This window comes from Dermochelys coriacea, chromosome 11 (genome assembly GCF_009764565.3).
Source record: "Dermochelys coriacea isolate rDerCor1 chromosome 11, rDerCor1.pri.v4, whole genome shotgun sequence".
Taxonomy (NCBI): Eukaryota; Metazoa; Chordata; order Testudines; family Dermochelyidae; genus Dermochelys; species Dermochelys coriacea.
Window position 1 is genome coordinate 78353189 of NC_050078.2, and position 22777 is coordinate 78375965.

The window sequence follows — 22777 nt, forward strand, 5'->3', positions numbered from 1 at the left end:
TCACTACAAAAGGTTTTCCTCCCCCCCCCCCCTCCTGCTGGTAATAGCTCATCTTAAGTGATCACTCTCCTTACAGTGTGTATGATAAAAATCCATTGTTTCATGTTCTCTGTGTGTGTGTGTATATAAATCTCCCCACTGTATTTTCCACTGAATGCATCGGATGAAGTGAGCTGTAGCTCACGAAAGCTTATGCTCAAATAAATTTGTTAGTCTATAAGTTGCCACAAGTACTCCTTTTCTTTTTGCGAATACAGACTAAAACGGCTGCTACTCTGATAGCAAAAGCATCCGATGCTATACATGGTAACAGGATGGAACCTGTATCTCAGGGCTGGTGTTGCTGCATGCCAGCCAACACAAAGTTCCCCAGTGCCAGTTACCCTGAAGCCAGTTTTCCATTTATTTGAAATAGTTGCCATTTCCCCTGCCTCTCACGTATTAGGTACCTCAGAGGACATATGGCTCCCAAACCAACTGGCCAGCTCTCCCCACTTCACCACATGTAAGCACAGTGCAGGAGGTACTGGGTGCCAAGTTCTCCATGGGGTAAATTCTTTGTATTCCTCAGGCTGCTGCTATAAGGCAGTAGGCCTATTATATTCTCTGAAGGCAGCTGCCTCTGATGCTGCTGCCAGCTATGCCTCCTGCTGATAGAATTCTCCAAAGGCAAGGGCTTCAGGAGCCCTTCACACTCACATTTCAGACTCCTAAAAGCAACACAAATTTTCACACATGTGGTCATTTATTCATCCTGGCCCTCACTTTTCTGAGTAATGAGGCTTTCAGTTACTCTGCTGTTTAAGGAAGGTAACTTTTGAGACAATTATTTTAAAGAATTTCCAAAATCTATCATATGTCCATATTGTTAGGATCCAAACAGGAGTCTGGCTGTTCAGAATACAATCTGGAAATCTTTAAATCAGGCAAAACACTCACTGAAATTAATGGAAGTTTTGCCTAATTAAGAGACCCACAGACTATCAGACTTTAATGTCAGAAGGAACCATCATGATCATCTAGTTCAGGGGTTCTCAAACTTCACTGCAACCCCCATCTGACAACAAAAATTATGACACGACCCCAAGAGGGTGGACGACAGCCTGAGTTCACCTGAGCCCCACCACCCTGGACAGGGGAGCAAAGCCCGAGCCCAAGGGCTTCAGCCCCAGGCAGGGGGTCTGTAACCTGAGCCCTGCCACCCAGGGCTGAAGCTCTCGGGCTGAAGCTTCAGCCCCAGGTAGTGTGGCTTGGGTTTCAGCTTTGGCCCCAAGTCCCAGCAAGTCTAAGCCAACCCTGGCAACCCCATTAAAATGGGATCGCGAACCACTTTGGGGTCCCAACCCACAGTTTGAGAACAGCTGCTCTAGTCTGACCTGTTGCATCTCACAGGCCATAGAACTTCAACCACCCACTCCTGTAATAGACCCATAATCTCTGGCTGAATTTCTGAAGTCCTCAAATTTTGATTTAAGTACTTCTAACTACAGAGAATCTGCAATTTACTCTAAATCAAAACCACAAATGACTCGTGCCCCACCCTGAAGGATTCGGCCCTCAATTGACAGCAAAATTGTAGCTTGCAGTCTTGTTGTAGCTATGTTGGTCCCAGGATGAGAGACACACAATGTGGGTGAGATATCTTTTATTGGACAAACTTCTGCAAATTGTAGGCACTTACATTTTCTGATATTTGTAGGGAAAATGCATTCTGGGTTTTCACCTTAAGTTTGCCACAATTACAACTATACATTAATATAAAGACTGATAAGCCACATTGGCTAAAGAAGTAGTCACTTTGTAACTGCTAATTTCTGAACAGTTATGGGTCATTGGCATGGTTCTATCTGCAAATGTTAAAATTGAAAAATTATTGCTGTTTTATATGCATTGTACAACTCCTAAAGTTACTCTAGCCAGCTTTGAATCCCTCACGATAAATATCTTGCAACAAAGCTAATACTTTCCAAAACATAACACTTACTTTCTGCCTGCTCTTTTTTAAGAGAGAGACTCTTCAGCTCCTCTTTAACTCTTTCTAGTTCCAATTTCAGAGTTTTCTGTAGTTCACCCATTTCAGTCTGATGTTTTTCAGATAGCTCCTCACGGATGTTTTTTAAACATGTTTCGGTCTTCAGTGCACAGTCTCCTTTAACAGTCTAACAGAACAGGATAGGTGCATTAGTAAATTAGTAATATTTTACTGCTTCTTTTTATTTTATATTGCATTTATTTGCCCTTTCAAAAATATTACAACAGAAAAGGGAAAAGATCATGGCAGCTTTGATTTACAGTACAGTTTTATCTTGTCCAGTATACAGTATGGAACTTATACCTCCAGTGTCTGGATGCGTTTCTTTTCCATTTCCAATTCTATTTTCTTCCTCTCATCTGCAAAATAAAATTCTGTTTACTAAACAAACTAATAAGAAACAATGGGGTCTAATGACATTTTAAAAAATGGAAAGACCTACTTTATTTTAAACATCACATTCAAGGCTTGAATTAGGAGGTACACACTGTATGATGGACCACCATCTCTCTCAAAACTGCTCTCTTATATGCCAGAGTGTCAGCTCTTATTTTATAGGAATAAGTGTCTAGCTTGTTTCAGTTGCAAAGAAAACCATGGAGATGTAAATTTAGTGCAACTGGTCCAGCAATGTTTGCCCAAGTCCGCAGAGAGCATGACACCATTAGAAAGAGGTGTAAACGGCCTCATTCATTTACGTAGTGTTAACTTAGATGCCCAGTAATAACATTTCAGATGCCAACATTGTTAACTACTTCACCGTGCAAAGAATGCAAGAAAGAGGCGGGAGAATCATGCTGCAAAAATCTGCACAAATTTACTGAAAGTGGCATTTTATTTTAACCAGAGGGGGGTGGGCTTGGGAGTATAATCCCATTTATATGTTCCTAATCAAAAAGGAGCCAGAGTGCAGCAGTGCATTTGAGCAGCTCCAAAGGGAGTCAAGCTCAAGGAGCTCAGCAGAAGACACAGATATATGCAAACTTCATTGGGGGGGGGGGGGAGAAGCAGCCCAAGGAGTTCAAAAAACATTCATGATCATATTTTGAATGTCTACATGATGCAGTGCAAGAGGCAGACTGAGGTCTTAAGTGGACAGGACTTATTTTGCCAGCAGAACTTGGGAGAGAACACTTACTGTCCCCCCTCAATTCTACCCCGATCAAAATAATATTTCAAGCTTCTACTCACGTCATAAGCCTAAAAAACAAGCATCATGTGTGTGGAAGGGAAATGGAAACATTCTTCATCTTCCTTTTACTATCTAGCAGCCAGAGCCACTACATAGCTAACGTTCCCATCACAAATTTGATTTCAACCCTTGTGCCTGCCACCTCCCCCTCTGAAACTGTAGTGTGTAAAAATGTGCTGAGAGATTTTTTTCTAGCAAATTCTAAGTAAATCTGGAACACTTTATCTAATTTATCACATAATTGAATTTTTAAAATAGACTTGTTCAGAGTCTTAAAAATCTAAAAAAGAGAAACAAGTTTACTGAACTCATCCAGCAGAGATCTAGTGCACAGGACCAAAGTTTAATAGATAAAACCAATTTAAACAGCTATATACATTTTAAATATCATTATCAGAATGGGTCAGTGGAAGATGCAAAGCTAATTTCGGCTCATCAGTAGCTCCAGAGACAGGAACAGAAGCAGGAGGCAGCAAATAGTGAGAACAAGTACCTCACTCTCTGAGTCTCCTACACAGAGCATGGGGGACGGAGGATGATGCTATTTTTTTGGATCACTACCTGAAGGCCACTTTTCCCCCAAGCTCTCTCTGCCCCCTCCTCCCAACCACATCCCATTCCTCAGCTCTTTGCATAGCATCTCCTATGGTCTAAAGGAAAGGAGGAAGAGAAACTGGAGAAAGCAGAGAGCTTGAGAGGAGGATGCTGGATGATTTTCCCTTCCCTCCTTCACGCTGGCCTCCTGAAGTCTCCAGCAAGTGAGACCCAACAGCAAACCTGAAGAGGATTGTCAGCATCCTTTCACCACTACTTTCAGCAGTCTTAGCATCAAAGGCTAAGGAACAATCTTAGGCTTATTAAAGATTAAAAGAGAGAGAGTCCTAAGGCTCAGAGGCTGATCACTAGCCTCATAAGCTTCACATGGGGATGGGAGTCCTAGCAAGCAGCTATGGCCAAAGGAGGCACTTCTCAGCAGAACTACCCTAAGACACACTGGAGGTGTGTGAGTGACATGTTATGCAAGCTTTTCCTAAAGAAGAAAACAATATTTCCCGCTCACGCTGCCCAATGAAGATGCACTTGTCCTCAAACAAGTCTCCTGCATCACCTCTACCCAAAAAACAGTTGAAGGCATAGACTTCAATCCTGACACACACTGAAATTCCACAATGGGGAAGTCTCCCTTCACCATAAGCATAAGGGACTGCTTCATTGAACTGAGAGAGAAAGAAATCAGCTTCCTCAATATTCTCTGATGGCACCTATAGGCCTCAGCTGTTTCCACGAATTGAGACAGCTGCCTGTTGGCTCTCAAACAAATTGTCATTGCCATTCAAAGAAGGCAATGACTTGCTCAAGGAGTCATTGCCTGTGTCAAGAAGCACCAGAGTGGCATGTAGAAGCACAAAGGGCAAAACCTCAATGCAATTTCAGCAATTCCAAGTCTAGCTGATTATCTTGATGGTGCTGAAACAGTCCTGTAGAATCTTTCACCAAACCTACGCCACCAAGGGCAGCACTGATACAGATTCGTAACTCATCTGGGACTCTTGACTCTGGCTCTCCAGCTGAAGCTTTCAGTACCTTCCAGGTAGACTTCTCACTTAATTTCCTGGTATGAGGAGGGGAAGCCAGGAGAATCTTCAGGTACTTGCTCCAATAAAACAACAATGAACCTGCTGCTGACTCAAGGTAAAGCAAAAGCTTATGGGGTACAACTGGTAACAGCAGCTGACACCAACCAAAGTCTGATCCAGAGCAAAGCATACGAGTTGAAATTCAAAGTCAAAGACATACTTGATCCTGATACTAAGTGTCAGAACACCAAGAGTTTCAGAAATAAGTACTGAAGAGGACAAATGACTGAAGAACTAGTTGTTTAAAAGTATATTTCTGGGAGAATAAAGGTTGACAAGATGACAAAATGTGATGCAGCAATCTAGGAGGTCACCTTCTCTGAAAGCAAGCAAGCAAGCAAGAAAAAGAAAAACTTCTGATTGATTGGAACACCAGTCTATAGGGATGACATAAGATGGTCATGCTGGAACCAATGAGTTTAGAAACTTGAGTTTGGAGGAGGCCTTCAACCTACGAATGGGCAATTATCACAGCTATATCTTTGGAGATCAAGTCATTCTCTCTTGCAAAGGGCTTTATAACTGAGGCAGGCCTAAATCCCTTGAACATATAATGCCTAACCCTGTTCCTACTGCAGTCAATGCCAGTTTTCACAGATTTCAACAGGGACAAGGACAGGCCATAGGACAGACCGAAAAGAGGCTATGTTTACACTATGGGGAATATAGTGGTCCAGCTATGGAACTGTAGCTCTACTGTCATAGCCCCACAGTGTAGATGCAGAAATGAGGTTTGCGTGTAGCCGTAAGAACACTACCTTCCTAACTGACAGAAGCTGTATTGACCATTCTTCAAGTCAACCTGGCTACATCTACAACAGGGGTGAGATTGGCATAGCTATGATGCTCAGGTGTGTGGATTTTTCACATCCCTGAGCTTCATAGTAATGCCAACGTAAATTTTAAGTGTGGACCAGGCCTGAGACTCTCCCCATAAGAAATTGTGTGACAATCAAAAGCTCAGCAGTTGCATGATCAGCCCCCTAAGTTCCAAGTTCATAATACCTAGTTCTTGTTGATATTTCAGTGCAATTTCTTCTTTTTCTTTCAGATTTTGTTCTTTAATATGTTCCAACTCAAACTGATGTCGGCTCTGTAGGATTGCTACTTCCTGAGCACGCTTATCATTGAGCATCTCCCGTAACTCCACAAGGGCAGTTTCCTTCTCTTTTCTCAAGTTAGACTGCATCAACTCCAACTGGGATGTGTGCATATTAGTTAGACTTAGTCGTAAACCTTCCAACTCAAGATTGTGCAGTGTCTATAGTGGGAAGGGGAAAAACATGGTTTAAGTGAAATATATTACCATTTTTCTATACCAGTTTCAATTATATACACACACCTCTATATTTATTGCTAGTCTGTTATTTTCATATAAAACATTTATGGCTGGAAGTGGAATAGCAGAAAAACTAGATTCTAGTTCTGATCTGGCATGCAGAAGCTTTTTATTAACGAGTACAGACTTTACTATCTCTCCTTCCAGTAGTAAAGTCTGTTTGATATTGTATCCAAACTGTTTGCCTTTTCCTCCTCCTAAGTTTATCTACTGATAGAGGATGCCTGCCAGCAACCTGCCTCCCTGCAGCATCTTCAGAAAGGTATGAAATGTAAAAAGGAAATTGCAAAAATATACATTATTGTCTATTGCATTGCTGCAAATTTCCACTTTTATCCTTTAAGTCCATCACAGTGCATCACACCTCACAAAGCTGTCACTGGCTATCATTTGATATTACAGTAGAGTGAATAACCAATATCTGAAGTGTTGAAATAGAAACAATGATGTAAATATACATTACTCTTGTGCTGCTCACCCATTCAGTTCTGAACTATCAGTTAGCAGTAGCAGCAACTAAGCTTTACAACGGATTAGAAAGTTTCCATTCTACATATATACAAATACATATAGCCAATATTTAGGGATTAGACAAAAAATTGTATCCTATGTATTTCTAGAACGAATGGGTGTTTTAAAATGGATTAAATATTTAGAGAGAAGGGAATTTAGGCCCTCAACCTGCCAAACATCATCAATGGGGCTACTCACATACGTATAATTATATATGCATGTAACAGCTTGCAAAATCAGGGCCTTCACTTGTAAATTCAAGTAATGTTACAATCTTATCTGATACAGAGTCAATAAATATGTAACAATTAAAAGGACCATGGACTCTTTAGAGGGATATTTGGAGTAATATTTAATATTTAAATTCAGCACTTACCTAGCGTGGACTCAATAACAAACTGTAAAACCCATGACAAGGGATGTAACGCTCTGACAAAAATACATTCAGTATACACATTGCAGTAAAGTTGTGTGATGGATTACCTTCATGCAATTCATAAGACCAGGCTGAAGCAAGACTAAGTTTCAGTTTGATTTTCTGCAATACTTTACAATTCCCAATACTGCAGCACATACAACTGCTATTCCATATTTCTAGGGGTCTAGCAACACTAGACACTGGGTATAACATTACCTTGCACTAGAACTTTGTGCAAACCTAACATGCAAAGGAAAAAAAATGCATATCTATTGATTAGAACACCAAAAAAAGCATATTAGCCTCTTATTCTTTGCCTGCCTCTCTCCATTCCGGGAAGTTACTGCAGATCCTTATTTATATTTATGAAGATAAGCAAGCTTCTTCCCTTCACAAATTTTCTAAATAATAAGTGATAAGATTGAGGACATTGGAGACCCTTCCATAGCAGGTGGTACCTGCAGTCATTTTAGCATAACACACTTTATTGATTCTTCAAATGTAGTCTTTACGATAACATAGGGCATTCCTCCAAAGACTGCTTATTTCGTTAGAAAAGAGACTCCTCTTTGCAAGCAAATTAACTGTAAATTGTGACAGCTAGGAAATTTGCCTAAATAATTACTGTGTATACATATTGTACCTGTGACTGGAGCTGAACATGCTGCATCTCTGTTTTATGTGTACCTTCCATTTGTTGCTGAAGTTCATCCAACAGTTGCTGCTGTTTCTTAATTAGTTCAGCACGTAGTTCTTTCATTTCATCTTCATGTTTAATAATTAGTTCAGCAATTTCACGATCATGTTCTCGTTCATGAACCTGGAGAGAAAAACACTGCGATGCTCTGTACCTCTGGGGGAACACCCTGCACTCCCATGTTCATCTTTATAAAATGATTGTGTGGTATGCAATGTAAAGTTTGTCATGTTGAGTGTCTTCAGAAGGCTCATGATGCACTGAGCATTCGTTACAGTATTATTATAGTAATGTTATAGGTTATAATTTCATGTATGTAGTTAGGAGGCTGAAAATGTATCCACATGGCTCAAAACAAGCCCTGGCAAAATCTTTCCAAGACCAGAGAGACAGTTCACACCTCATCAGAGCAGGTATAGGACAAACCCAGCCCAGCCCCTCACAGGAACAAAGGATGCTAGCCTAGGCAGCAACAAAAGAATCTGTTAGACTCTCGAGGCAGTCACCCCCCTGCCTTTGGTCAGTTTGGAACTGCAATGAGGTAATGCTCACCTGACTCTGAAAGGGGGAGGGGGGCAAAGTCAAGAGGGAAGAAAGGACATGATAAAAGGAAGAGACATTTGCCATGCTCTTCCTCTATCTTCCACCTACATCTACAGACACCACACCAAGCGACTGAAGCGCTGATCAAAGGGGAGAGCCTGGCTGAAAAGCAACCAGCCAGCCTGGGTTAGAGGCATCTAAGTTTGTAAGGACATTGAAAGTGTTAAGATCAGCTTAGAATGTATTTTGCTTTTATTTCATTTGACCAAATCTGACTTATGTTTTCACTTATAAACACTTAAAATCTATCTTTATAGTTAATAAATTTGTTTGTTTATTCTACCTGAAGCAGTGCGTTCGGTTTGAAGTGTGTCAGAGACTCCCCTTGGGATAACAAGCCTGATACATATCAATTTCTTTGTTAAATTGACGAACTCATAGAAGTTTGCAGCGTCCAGCGAGCATAATTGGACAATGCAAGACAGAGGTTCCTAGGGTTGTGTCTTGGACTGGAGATATTGGCTAGTGTCATTCAGTTGCACAATCCAAGGAGTAGCTTACATGCCAGAGGCTGTGCGTGAACAGCCCAGGAGTGGGGGTTCTCACAGCAGAGCAAGGTAAGGCTGGCTCCCAGAGTCAAGGATTGGCGTGACCTAGCAGATCACCAGTCTGGATAAAACCAGAGGGGAACGTCACAAACACAGCACAGAATTTTTACTGCATTGTGGACATTTTACACTTTTGTCCTTCCAGCATTAACAAGCAATTAGGACAGTAGTCTTAAAGTCAACAAAACTATCTTTACTCTTGCAAAAACCCAATTGATTTTCCGCCTCTGAAGAAATCATTTCATTTTGACGGAATACAACTGGACATGCAGCATCTTCCCCCGCCCCTCCAAAAAAAGCCTGTTACAAAAAATACCTTTTTAATTAATCCAATCTGTTCTTTTCGTTCCTCCTCCAAGTTCTGCTGTTTTTCCACCTTCTCTTTTATTTCTGCATTTAGCTCTTCTATCTGAAAAGAATGATGAAATTTTTTGAAATTACTATTTACCAAGCATTCAGAAATACAAATCCTCGTGCCATTATCAGAGCTACTTACCTCTTTCTGGTGTACCAGTTTCATTTTTGTTGTTTCAGAAAGATGCTGAGATTCCATTTTACTAATTTCCTCTTCATAATGTCGCCTCATCTCAGACTGTACCTCCTGTATGGCTTGTGCAGATTTCTGCACAGTTTCCTGAAGGTGATTCTCCAGTTCCATCTGAACCTTCTTCAAATGAGCCACTTCCTCAGTCAGTTTGTTTTCTCTCTCAATGTATTCCATTTTTTTGGCCTGTATTTCAACGTTAAGTTTCTGGAGTTCCAAGTTACTGGATTTCAATTTCTCCTCAAATTCCACTCTTTCACACTCCAGTGCTTTTTCAAAGTTTTTCGTTTTCATATTTAGATCGTGTATATTTTTTTCAAGATTCTTTTCCAGAGCTTTTTCTGCTTTTATTAGATTCTGCTCTACAGCAAACAATCTTTCTTGTAAGGTTATATTCTCCTTAAGTGTGAGTGTTAAACTTTGTTCTTTATTATTGATTTCAGCTTTGAGAGCCTCCTGTTCTTTCAGTAATGTCTCTTCTAATATGGTTTTCTGACCAAGAAGTTCGGCCATAGTCTGGTTTTTGGCCTTCTGGGCATCAAGCTGGGCTTGCATTTGATCCCTTTGGCTTTGCAAAGCAGCTAGTTGACGTCCAAAAAGGGACTGTACTTCACTTGTTACTGAATCAGAGGCAGTTTTCTGCTCTTGAACTTCTTTTACTAATTGCTCCTGAGCCCTCAATTGCATCATCAATGTTTCTCTTTCCTGCTTGAAGTCCTTTATCATCTCCTGACAAGTATGTGACTTTGAAGCCTTTATTCCAAGCCCTAATTCTTCAATACAAACTGTTAGATCTCTGTCTTCACCCTGCTTTTCCAGGAAGTTTATTTTGTTTTCAAGCTCTTTCTCCTTCTTTACTTTTTGATCAAGTTCTTCTTCACAACGAACCCGTGCTTCTCGCTCCTTATTCAGTTCTAAATGTGTAATGGAAAGTTCAGCTGTTGCTTTTTCCCATTTTTCAAGAGCTTCTTGGGTCTCCTGATAGGATTTGTTCAGTGCTGACTCTTTTTCACTGAGCTCCTTAAATAGCTTAACACATCTCTCCATCAAGCCAGCTCTCTCTCCATCCTTCACCTCCTTACAGTCACTTATTTCATTTTGCAGCAAGGAGTCACCTGACAAATATGAAGCAAAAGCCTCAGTTTCCAGCTCAGTTTCTTCAGAAGTCCCTTGCAGTACACTGCTAAGACACTTTTGTTCATCAGGGCTAAACATTAACATATCTGCTGTAGAGTCCATGTTGGATTCTAAAATGATGTTGCTATCTAGCACAAATCTACCCTCTTCGGTGTCAAGAAGTTCAGAGTTGTCGGATATGTATGACTGCTCCTGTCTCTCAGTGGAGACAAGATATTTAGTTAATATGTCTGCATCTTCTATGAAAGATCCTAGTTCTATCATATTTTCTTCAGACGTGTTATTGGCTTCATAACTTTTATGGTCCTTCTCTGCTTTGACCTTCTTTAGATTTTTCTTTTTGTCTTCTAATTCAACTTTGAAAGAGTCCACTCGCAAGCCATGTTGGAACTCTAGTTCTTCACGAACTAACTGTATTTCACCTTCATGCTGGCATAATTTATTCTGCATCTTCTCAAGCTCTGCTTTCTGTGATGCTGACACCTCCTGTAACAATTTTTCCTCCTGCTCTAACTTTTTTAACTTCAAATTGTAGATAGTTATTTCTTCATCGTGCTTATGCTTTAAATCTTTGTTATTTTTTGTCTCACAGAGTAGCTTTTCACTTAATTCTTGGATGAAGGAGTTGAGCTTTCGGATCTCATCATTCAAATATTCCTTTTCTTGTTTAGATTCCTGTGCTTCCTGAGCCTGTTTTTCTGCATTAGTAAGCTGTAATTTGAGGTCTTCTACTAAATCCTTATACCTCATCTCAATCTCAGCTCTCTCTCTCTGAAAATCCTCCATTTGATTTTTAAGTTGCTTGCACAAGTTTTCTCTATGAATTTCAGACTCATGCAGTTTATTATTTAAATCAATAATTATTGCATTTAAATTCTGAAAATCTTCATCAGAATTCAAAGCAGAGAGTTCTCTTTTTATCTGCTCAAGTTCATTCTTATATTTTTTATTCATCTCTTCTTCACAATCCTCCTTAACTCTTACCATCTCTTTTCTGTAACACTCTTCCAAATCAGTCCTCAAATCTTGCAACTGTCTACAAACATCCCTTTTGTGATTTGCTTTCAATTCTTCAATATATTCCTGTTCTTTCATCTTGGCTGAAGCAATTTCATTTTTTAATTCCATTATCTCTGTGTCCCGGAGAGAAAGAGTGTGTTGTAGAAGAGTTAAATTAGACCTTTCTGATGTCACTATATCTTGAAGACTTTTAATTGTTTCTTCTTTTTCTCCTATATTGTTGTACATCTGTTGCATTGCATTATTCAGATTCTCTTCCTTCTGTGCAAGCAGACTCTCTTTATCTTTGGTATTCTTAAAAATAAAATATTACATATGAACACCCTGCTATTTCCATTTCTTTGAAATTCCAGTTTAACATTCTCCTCCCTTCCCCCCCCCCGCAAGAATTTTTTTTCCCCCTTAAGTGGAGAGCTTGCTGATTTGTCTGTGTCAAGGAGAAAGCTTGCCCTTGAGAGTGGGAGGACTTACACCATTGATTTATGGAGTGTTTAAAGGAAACGTGTCCACTTTTAAACTATATTTTAAAATCACAATTCCACAGCATTAGGATGAATGCATATTAGTGACTGTTGTTCCAGTCCACTAACTTTTAAAAACAGATTTTATTCTCAATGTCACGACAGGCAAGTGTGAACATTGCACAGATGTTTTAACCGTGCAGCATCATATCTCATCATATTTGGGTTTCTTGTATGACCTCAGTTGAATTCCTTGGTTTAGAATGCTTATTTTGGGGGTATTTACAACATTCTTGTAATTCTCTCCTTACCCCAAATCACTGATGTGTATTCTCAGCCTTCAATGCAATTTAAGGGTTTTTATTCAGGAATTTCCTTGCATTTTAAGTTAACATTTTCACTCATGAACACTAAATAAGAAACCCAAAGAGACTGCTGCTCATGATACTTCTAATCATTTGAACGTTGTTAGTATTTTTTAACTTTTAGGGCCAGATTCACCAGTGTATGCTAGCTGCTCTGTACTACTCTGAACGAGTGCTAAGCAGCCAAAGCATACTGGCCAACTAAGCTGGGTTTACAGGTGTTCTGTATCAGCAGAGGAACACATCAGAGGGCAGAATGCACTCCTCTGTTTCCCCTTCCCTCCTGCCTTCTCTGTTGAATAGATCTAGTGCAACAGGTAGATTTTTTAGTATGAAAAATAAGTTTTGTAGCATTATTTTTGATAACTGAAAATTTCTCCTTCAACACAGGCTGGCACATAAAATCTTCTATTTCAGAGAAACTCATGAAGAGCTGTCCTATTTCAAAACAGCTTCCATTACCCCTCATTCTCAATGGGACTGAGGTCATAGCCTGCCCTTAACAAAGATAACTACTGACTCCCATTGTTCCCAATGGAAACAAAGTCAAACTGCCTTCAGGGAAAACTGCTGGGGGTAGAGAGGAGCAGGTGAATGGAAGCAGTGGCAACCTTTGCTAATGACAACCTCTGCCACCAGTCTCATTGAGAAGATGACAAAATGACAACCCATTTGAAAGAGGGTGATTCTTTGAGGGTTTCTCTGAACAAAAACCAGTTACCTTCCTTTTCGTAACTGCTGTTCTTCGAGATGTGTTGTTCATGTCCATTCCATTTTAGATGTGTGCACCCACATGCACAGTTGTCGGAGATTTCTGTGTCTTAGTGGTATCTGTAGTGCTGGCTGTGGGGCCCCCTCTAGTGGCACTTACATGCGCTGGTATACCAGCCACTGCCAGCCCTGCGCCCTCCCAGTTCCTCCTTGCCAGGAACTCCGACAGAGGGGCAGGAGGGCGGGAAATGGAATGGACATGAACAACACATCTCGAAGAACAACAGTTACAAAAAGGTAGGTAACCTTTTTCTTCTTCGAGTGCTTGCTCATGTCGATTCCATTTTAGGTGACTCACCAGCAGTATCCATGGAAGTGGGCTCAGAGTTCACAGCTTAGCAGCTTGCAGTACTGCCCTACCGAAGCCAGCATTGGCCCAGACCTGCTGAGTCAGGGCACAGTGGGATGTAAAAGGGTGGACAGATGACCAGGTGGCTGCTCTACAGATGTCCTGCATAGGCACATGGGCCAGAAAGGCTGCCGAAGAGGCCTGCACCCTGGTAGAGTGACAATCGCTGGGGGAGGCACCTACCCTTGGTCGTAGCAGAAGCAAATGCCGGCAATGATCCAAGAAGTAATTCTTCTTTGAAAGGTAGTCCAGTATCCACTCATTCTGTTGGCCACAGCGACGAATATTTGCGTCAACTTACAGAATGGCTTGATCCTGTCAATGGAGAAGCCAGAGCCTTTCTGACGTCCAGCGCATGTCGCCTGCGCTCCTCCTCCGATCTACGCGGCTTCAAAAAGAAGACCGTTAAGTAAACATCCTGGCTCGAATAAAACAGACTACCTTGAGAAGGAATGCCAGGTGCGGCCTTAGTGGGACCTTGTTCTTGTAGAAGGTCACATAAGGCGGCTCCGAGGTAAGCGTCTGAACCTTGGATACCCGGCAGATCGATGTCACCGCAACCAGGAACGCAATTTTCCAGGAGAGGAGAAGGAGGGAGCAGGAAGCCAGCAGCTCGAAGAGAGGACCTGTAAGCTATGACAGCACCAGTTTGAAGTCCCACAGAGGGACAGGGTCCCTGACATGCAGGTAGAAGAGCTCTAGACCCTTAAGGAATCTGGCCATGATATCCTGAGCAGAAACCGACCTGCCCTCGAACGGCAGGTAGAAGGCCGAGATGGACCTTCATCAACGAGAGGGACAAGTCCTGGAGCTTGAAGTGCAGGAGATAGTCCAGAATAAACTGCAGCGAAGCCCATTCAGGACAAACACCTTTGTCCGCAATCCAGCATGGAAATAGTTTCCACTTGGCCAGGTAGGACGCTCTGATGGAGGGCTTCCTACTTTTCAACAGAATGCGCTGAACCTCAGCCGAGCACTGCTGCTCCTGCGCAGTTAGCTACACAGCAGCCAAGCAGTCAGATGTAACGCCACCAGGTTGGGGTGCAGAAGACTGCGATGGTTCTGGGACAACAGGTCCGACCTGAGCGGTAGCCAGAATGGGATAGTCACCGAGAGGTCCAGCAGAATGCTGAACCGGTGTTGGTGCAGCCAAGCTAAAGCTGTGAGGAATACCCTTGCCCCGCCCTGTTTGATTTTCAGGAGGACTCTGGGTAGCAATGGCACTGGAGGAAAGGAGTACATCCGGGCTCCCAACCATGGGAGCAGAAAGGCATCCGACAGGACTCCTCTGTCCATGCCCCCAGTCAAGCAGAAGATTTGGCATATCCTGTTCTGCCTGAACACGAACAGGTCCACCCAGGGAGTTCCCCACCTGCAGAAGATGGAACTGACCACCTCCGGATGAAGGGACCACTCGTGGAGAGATGAGAACGTCCTGCGGAGGCAATCTGACAAAGCTTTTTTGGACCCTGGAAGGTGAGCGGTCATGAGATGAATATTGTGCTATAGACAGAAATCCCAGAGCCAGAGGGCTTCCTGGCAAAGGGCAGACAACCTGGCTCCACCCTGCCTGTTGATATAGAAGACCATAGTCATGCTGTCCGTCAGGACCTGAACCACCCTGTCTCGTATATGTGATAGAAAGGCTTGGTAGGCTAGTCATACCATTGAAATGCAGGGAACGATCGCGACTGGATCAATGACCTTGAGTGCTGAGAGCGCTCAGGTGGGCTCCTCAGCCCAGGTTCAAGGAGTCGGAGACAAGGTCCACCGACGAGGCCGGGGCCACAAAGGGAACTCCTTCCAACACCAGCATGAGATCCTGCCACCAGATGAGAGATGACCGTACACTGTCCATGCTGACCACCCGGTCCATGCTGGGCCGGTTAGGGACATAGACCAATGCCAGCAAAGCCTGAAGAGGTCTGAGGTGGAGAGTCATGCATGCCCGACCACGTAACTACATGCTGCCATGTCGCCAAACAGCCTCAGGCACATGATGAGGTCCGCCATGGCCTGGAACTGAGTCTCGGGGAAGAAGGCCCTGACCCAAGTGGAGTCAAGGTCTGCACCGATTAATTCTATGTGGTGTAATGGCGTTAAAGGTTCATTTTCTCCTCGTTTATCATCAACCCCAGGTCGCGAAAGGTGGAACTTTCCAGGTCGAGATGTCTCCACACCTGATCTAGAGATGGGCCCTTTATCAATTAGTCATCAAGGTACAGGTATATTTGGACCCCCCGAAATCTCAGGTAAGCAGCCACTGGCACTATAAGCTTTCTTTGAGGTTGGTAGAATAGATAAGGAGGTTTGCCACACCAATTTGGCTATTTCAAGCACACCTGGGTGGACGGGCAATGCCATTTTTTGCCGGTGTGGTGGACAAGATGACACTGAAGAGTCATGCCTCCTCGTCTGCCTCCTCAGCGACCTCCTCAATCTGCAGACCTAGATTTTCAGCAACCCATTTAAGGAGGACCTGGTGCTCCTTAAAATCTTCCAGGGGACTGCGATGTGGGAGGTTCTGGCCACCGCCTTGGCCAGGGACGACGAGGACGATTGTGTCGCCAAAGGGATGGTGTCATCCCCTCCTTTTTGGGGGAGGGCTCCCTCGGTGCCAGGGTACAGTGCACGGGCTCTATTTCCACCATGGTACCATGTTCCGGTTGCAGGACCAGCCGTGCCTTGGCTGATTTGGCTGATGCTGCCAAGGAGGGCTGGGAGTACTGGACCAGCATTACCGGCACCGCCCAGCCCCCCCCGGATTCCAGTATGGCCCCTGCTGTGTTGGCACCGTGCCCAGAGCCACCTCCATCTCCCATGTTGCAGGAGAGTCACCTCATCTCTGCAATAGGCTAAAATTGCAGTCCGACCCTGACCACTGTCCCTCTGGCGACAACAGTGGGGCCGTTGAGGCCTGGGTCTGCCTACAGACCCTGGTAGGCAATAGACGGGGTGGGGGATGGGTACCAGGGCAAGTATGAACAACATCGAGATCCTGAACCAGCCCTGATGACGACGAGACCTTCTGGGAGAGGGTGTTTGGCATGTAGGCAACCTATGGCTAGATGGTCATTGGTACTGGCAGTACTGGAAGAGGCATCATGAGTCTGGAGTCCCATGACTAGTAGAAGGGGATCTTGATGGAGATCTAGGCCTTCGAGCCAGGCTGTGGTGCCAGGTCCCGAGGTCACAGCGATGGGGACTTGAGCCTGCGATCCGGCAACCTGGGATGTTCCGCCAGTCTATGCGACAGCACCCCGGTAGCTTTCCCCTTCGGTGATGTCAGCGGAGCTGCATCGGTCACCTGGTGAGGCATCTGCGGAGCCAGTCATCCTTGTTCCTTCGTCACCGGGAATGCTTTGGGCACTGACGGCCCCATCACTAGCTGTGAACTCCTGCTGCTGCCTGGAATAGGGGGCAGGTCCCTGGCCAGGCTGGTGGGTCCGACCTCTACAGTACCCCCATGAAGGCATGTAGCGGGCACATGGCCTGACACAGGTCCTTTGCCCAAGGCCCTCTCTCCTTCAGTGCCAAGGGGCTTCTTTTCTTCAGCCTCTTCTTCAGCTCAGGCAAAATGGAATGGTTCAGGCCAAGTCAGGCACCGGCAGTGTGCTGCACACCGAGGCCAAAGTGCTGAGTGTGGTGCCGCGCTGGAGGGTTCTGACACTGGACAAAGAGCCACCTCCATCAATAACGCCCTCAAGCAGATATCCCGCTCTTTCTGGGTCCGCGGGCAAAAGTTCTTCCAGATGCGGCACCTGTCTTTCCCATGGCCTTCACCCAGACACTTAAGACAGCTATTGTGCGGATTGCTGATTGGCATTGGCATGCCCCATGACACACACGGCTTAAAGCCGGGGAAGCGGGGCATGCCAGCTCAGTGCAAAGTCCCCACTGGGACTCTCTTGACTAACACTATCAACTATCTATGAAACTATGTACATCCACCACTAAACCAGTCAATGGATAACCACTGCTGCTCTTGCGAAGCAAGACAAGGTGCTCCAACCAACCGTCACAGGTGGTAAGAAGGAACCGAGAGGGTGCAGGGCCAGCGGTGCCTGATATACCGCCACATGGGAGTGGCACTCCATGGGGCGCCACAGCCAGCCCTACGGATACCACTAAAGCAGAAATCTCCGACAACTGTGCATGTGGGTGTGCACACACCTAAAATGGACTCAACTCTTTGAGCAAGCATTCGAAGAATAATGCTCTTCAGCTTCTGCTAAATTTTCATTTATGAAGAATAACGGGAAAAGTGACCATTAATTGCAAGTATTTCTTTTCAAGAACTACCCAGTGCACTAAATCTACTTAATATTTACCTCCCTACCAATTTGTGTGTAGTTTGTGTAAATACCTGAGATTAAATCATTCAGGACAAAATATGATCTGACACAAGGTGCTGTACTGGTTAAAGGACTCATTAGTAAATTAATTTTAACTTAAACCAATTCAATGTATTTACTTGTCAATTCTTAGAAAATTACATTCTATACTCAAAGAGCACATGCTGTAATTCTGGGGAGCAGAGTGTATTCTTCATAACCAACAAAGAAGTTGAATCCCTGCTTTATAGACAAAACACTCAACTTAACTTTAATTATGGAGCCACAAGCATTACCTCTATAATAAAAATAAATTTGTAGGACATTCCCCAATGGGTAATATTTCAAAGCATCAGACTGCGACTCTTAAATCAGTTGTGTTGATATAAAGTATATATTTAATGAACAAATCTATCAATCTGGAAACCAACAGAAGCTTTCACTTATCTTTAGGTCTGAAGCTAACATGATTACAGATATACAATTAAGTTTTGCTTTTATTTAGACCTTAAGGGTAATTCCTGAAACATTTTTGTATAACTATAGAAAAATCATCCTACACTGATACAGCACCTTTCACTCCAATGAATCAAAGCAATCTCCACACAATCTCTAACACCTCTATACATGGATCACTTCAACAACCATTGAAATGCAGCCACTTTGGGGATGAAGCATCTCAACATTATACATCAGTTTAGGCCTAGTAGCGAAGACCACCATCTACAACTGAAATTGCAGAATGAATTTAGACAGAAAGAATGTAATGACCTGAATTTAAACATAGCCAGGACCTAGTCATTATCTCTTAGAAAGATTGCTATCAAACCGTAATTGTCAAGATCTTGATTTTGTGTCTCATCTAAGTCAACACCTCCAAAAGAACAGTAATCCTCCCCTAACATCATGCTAAAGAATGGGTTCAGTACCACGGATCCACAGCCCTTTACAGAAACATCAACACTACCTCATGCAGAATCTAAGTGTTCATTAGTGGGCTCTCTTCCAAAAACTTTTAAAAGCAACACAGCATAACCCTGTTTGGATTGCAAGATCACATTACAAGGCTATATCCTAACACAAAGTTTAATTGTGACTGGCACATTTAAAGAAGGTTTTTTTACCTTTTGAGAAGACTCCAGTTTTACTGCCAGGTCATATGCTTTTTGATGCATTATCTGCAATTGAGTACTTTGTTCCTTGAGTCTGTTCTGAAGCACAGCCATCTGCTCCTGGGCTTGAGATAATTCACTTTTTCCAGGAATTCTACTTTTCAGAAGCTCATTAGCCTAAATACACAATTTTTTTTTTATAGTGAGGGTAAAGAAAATTTACTCACATATCCAGCAACGCGAGTTCTTCAAGAAGTGTTGTCCAAATGCATATTCCACTCTAAGTGTGCATGCACCCGATGGCCAGAGATTGGAGTTGGATTTTTTTTGCTAGTGGTGTCTGCTCAGCTCATGCATGCATACCCCTACTTTCCTCATGCCCTGTTCTGAGGGTATATAGCATTGTGTGTGGGACCAACTACTACTCCAGTTCCTTCTCTACTGCAGAGCCCATAATAGCACAGAAGTACTCGAAAGCAGAGGGGAAGAAAGGCAAGTCATGGAATACACATGGGCAGCATCTCAAAGAACTCCATTTACTATACAGGTGACAATGGAGGGTTAAGTAGGTTATAGATTGTTGTAATGAGCCATAAATCCAGTCTCTTTATTAAGTCCATGATTTTTGGTGTCTAGCAGAGTCCTATCTACCACTGACTGAAGAACTGCAGTATCAAAAGAGGCATCTGCTCTAGAAGCCTTTACCAAGGAATAATGATTAGAAGAACTGTGACTGGAACCCCAGGCGGCAGCTTTGCAGATATCCCCAATGGAAATGTTCCTAAGGGCAGCTAATGAAGCCTGGTTAAATGAGCTCTAAGATTAGCTGGTTGGACTATCTTCATTATCTCATAACATGATTCAATACATCATGACACCACTTAGACAATGGTGCTTGGGTGGAAACTGAAGTACTCAGGGAAGATCTAAAGGACAGGTTCTTGGGAGATAAAAGGCTAACGCCCTGAAAACATTCAGAGTATGTAATCTAGCTTCATCATGATTAGAATGAGGTTTTGGGAAAAAAAATATTGGTAAGTGAATATTCTGATTTAAATGGAGCTCAGACACCATCTTGGATATAAAAATTGGTATAGCCTGACTCCGATTGGTATTGTCTGGAGAGTCTGTACCAGTGATAGTCTAGTATCTCGTAGGCAGAGGTAAATGTAACCCCGCTGACAATAGAAGGGATATCTACTTGGTACCAATGATGGAGATTCATAGATTCATAGATACTAAGGTCAGAAGGGACCATTCTGATCATCTAGTCCGACCTCCTGCACAGCGCAGGCCACAGAATCTCACCCACCCACTCCTATGAAAAATCTCACCCATGTCTGAGCTATTGAAGTCCTTAAATCATGGTTCAAAGGCTTCAAGGAGCAGAGAAGCCTCCCTCAAGTCAACCATGCCCCATGCTACAGAGGAAGGCGAAAAACCTCCAGGGCCTCTCCAATCTGCCCTGGAGGAAAATTCCTTCCCGACCCCAAATATGGCAATCAGCTAAACCCTGAGCATATGGGCAAGATTCACCAGCCAGATACCCAGGAAAGAATTTTCTATAGTAACTCAGATCCCATCCATCTAATATCCCATCTCAGGGGATTTGGCCTATTTACCCTGAATAGTTAAAGATCAATTACTTACCAAAATCCCATTATCCCATCATACCATCTCCTCCATAAACTTATCGAGTAGAATCTTAAAGCCAGATAGATCTTTTGCCCCCACTACTTCCCTTGGAAGGCTATTCCAAAACTTCACTCCTCTGATGGTTAAAAACCTTCGTCTGATTTCAAGTCTAAACTTCCTGGTGGCCAGTTTATACCCATTTGTTCTTGTGTCCTCATTGGTGCTGAGCTGAAATAATTCCTCTCCCTCTCCTACATTTATCCCTCTGATATATCATATCTCCCCTCAACCTTCTTTTGGTTAGGCTAAACAAGCCAAGCTCCTTAAGTCTCCTTTCATAAGACAAGTTTTCCATTCCTCGGATCATCCTAGTAGCCCTTCTCTGTACCTGCTCCAGTTTGAATTCATCCTTTTTAAACATGGGAGACCAGAACTGCACACAATATTCTAGGTGAGGTCTCACCAGTGCCTTGTATAACGGTATTAAAACCTCCTTATCCCTACTGGAAATGCCTCTCCTGATGCATCCCAAAACCGCATTAGCTTTTTTCACAGCCATATCACATTGGCAGCTCATAGTCATCCTATGATCAACCAATACTCCAAGGTCCTTCTCCTCTTCCGTTACTTCTAATTGATGCGTCCCCAACTTATAACTAAAATTCTTGTTATTAATCCCTAAATGCATAACCTTACACTTCTCACTATTAAATTTCATCCTATTACTATTACTCCAGTTTACAAGGTCATCCAGATCCTCCTGTATAATATCCCGATCCTTCTCCGAATTGGCAATACCTCCCAGCTTTGTATCATCTGCAAACTTTATTAGCACACTCCCACTTTTTGTGCCAAGGTCAGTAGTAAAAAGATTAAATAAGATTGGTCCCAAAACCGATCCCTGAGGAACTCCACTGGTAACCTCCCTCCAACCTGACAGTTCGCCTTTCAGTAGGACCCGTTGCAGTCTCCCCTTTAACCAATTCCTTATCCACCTTTTGATGTTCATATTGATCCCCATCTTCTCCAATTTAACTAATAATTCCCCATGTGGCACGGTATCAAATGCCTTACTGAAATCTAGGTAAATTAGATCCACTGCATTTCCTTTATCTAAAAAGTCTCTTACTTTTTCAAAAAAGGAGATTAGGTTGGTTTGGCACGATCTACCTTTTGTAAAACCGTGTTGTATTTTGTCCCATTTACCATTGACTTCAATGTCCTTAACTAATTTCTCCTTCAAAATTTTTTCCAGGACCTTGCATACTACAGATGTCAAACTAACTGGCCTGTAGTTACCCGGATGACTTTTTTTCCCTTTCTTAAAAATAGGAACTATATTAGCAATTCTCCAATCATTCGGTACTATTCCTAGGTTTACAGATTCATTAAAAATTCTTGCTAATGGGCTTGCAATTTCAGGTGCCAATTCCTTTAATATTCTTGGATGAAGATTATCTGGGCCCCCCGATTTAGTCCCATTAAGCTGTTTCAGTTTCGCTTCTACCTCTGATATGGTAATATCTACCTCTATATCCTCCTTCCCATTTGTCATGCTACCATTATCCCCAAGATCCTCTTTAGCCTTATTAAAGACTGAGGCAAAGTATTTGTTTAGATATTGGGCCATGCCTAGATTATCTTTAACCTCCACTCCATCCTCAGTGTTAAGTGGCCCCACTTCTTTCTTCTTAGTTTTCTTCTTATTTATATGGCTATAGAACCTTTTACTATTGGTTTTAATTCCCTTTGCAAGGTCCAACTCTACTCGACTTTTAGCCTGTCTCACTTGATCCCTACATGTTCTGACCTCAATTAGGTAGCTTTCCTTGCTGATCCCTCCCATCTTTCACTCCCTGTATGCTTTCTGCTTCTTCTTAATCACCTCTCTAAGATGCTTGCTCATCCAGCTTGGTCTACAACTCCTTCCTATGAATTTTTTCCCCTTTCTTGGGATACAAGCTTCCGATAGCTTGTGCAGCTTTGATTTAAAGTAATCCCAGGCCTCCTCTACCTTTAGATCCATAAGTTCTTCAGTCCAATCCACTTCCCTAACTAATTTCCTTAATT

The 22777-nt window shown here is 42.9% G+C and overlaps 1 protein-coding gene across 18 annotated transcripts in view; it reads right to left on the minus strand.

Annotated features, from left to right (window-relative positions):
- PCNT (pericentrin) overlaps positions 1–22777 on the minus strand; it is a 238033-nt gene that overhangs the window by 183167 nt on the left and 32089 nt on the right. For 16 of the 18 annotated variants that reach the window (XM_043505819.1, XM_043505806.1, XM_043505816.1 and 13 more), the window contains 7 exons: positions 19085–19249; positions 9476–11974; positions 9296–9388; positions 7775–7951; positions 5867–6122; positions 2336–2391; positions 1985–2159 (listed from right to left, as the gene is read on the minus strand). In XM_043505819.1, the coding sequence (XP_043361754.1) occupies positions 1985–2159; positions 2336–2391; positions 5867–6122; positions 7775–7951; positions 9296–9388; positions 9476–11974; positions 19085–19249 (3421 nt within the window). The remainder of the gene's footprint in view (positions 1–1984; positions 2160–2335; positions 2392–5866; positions 6123–7774; positions 7952–9295; positions 9389–9475; positions 11975–19084; positions 19250–22777) is intronic. The other 2 variants (XM_043505821.1, XM_043505817.1) reach the window with 1 other exon arrangement.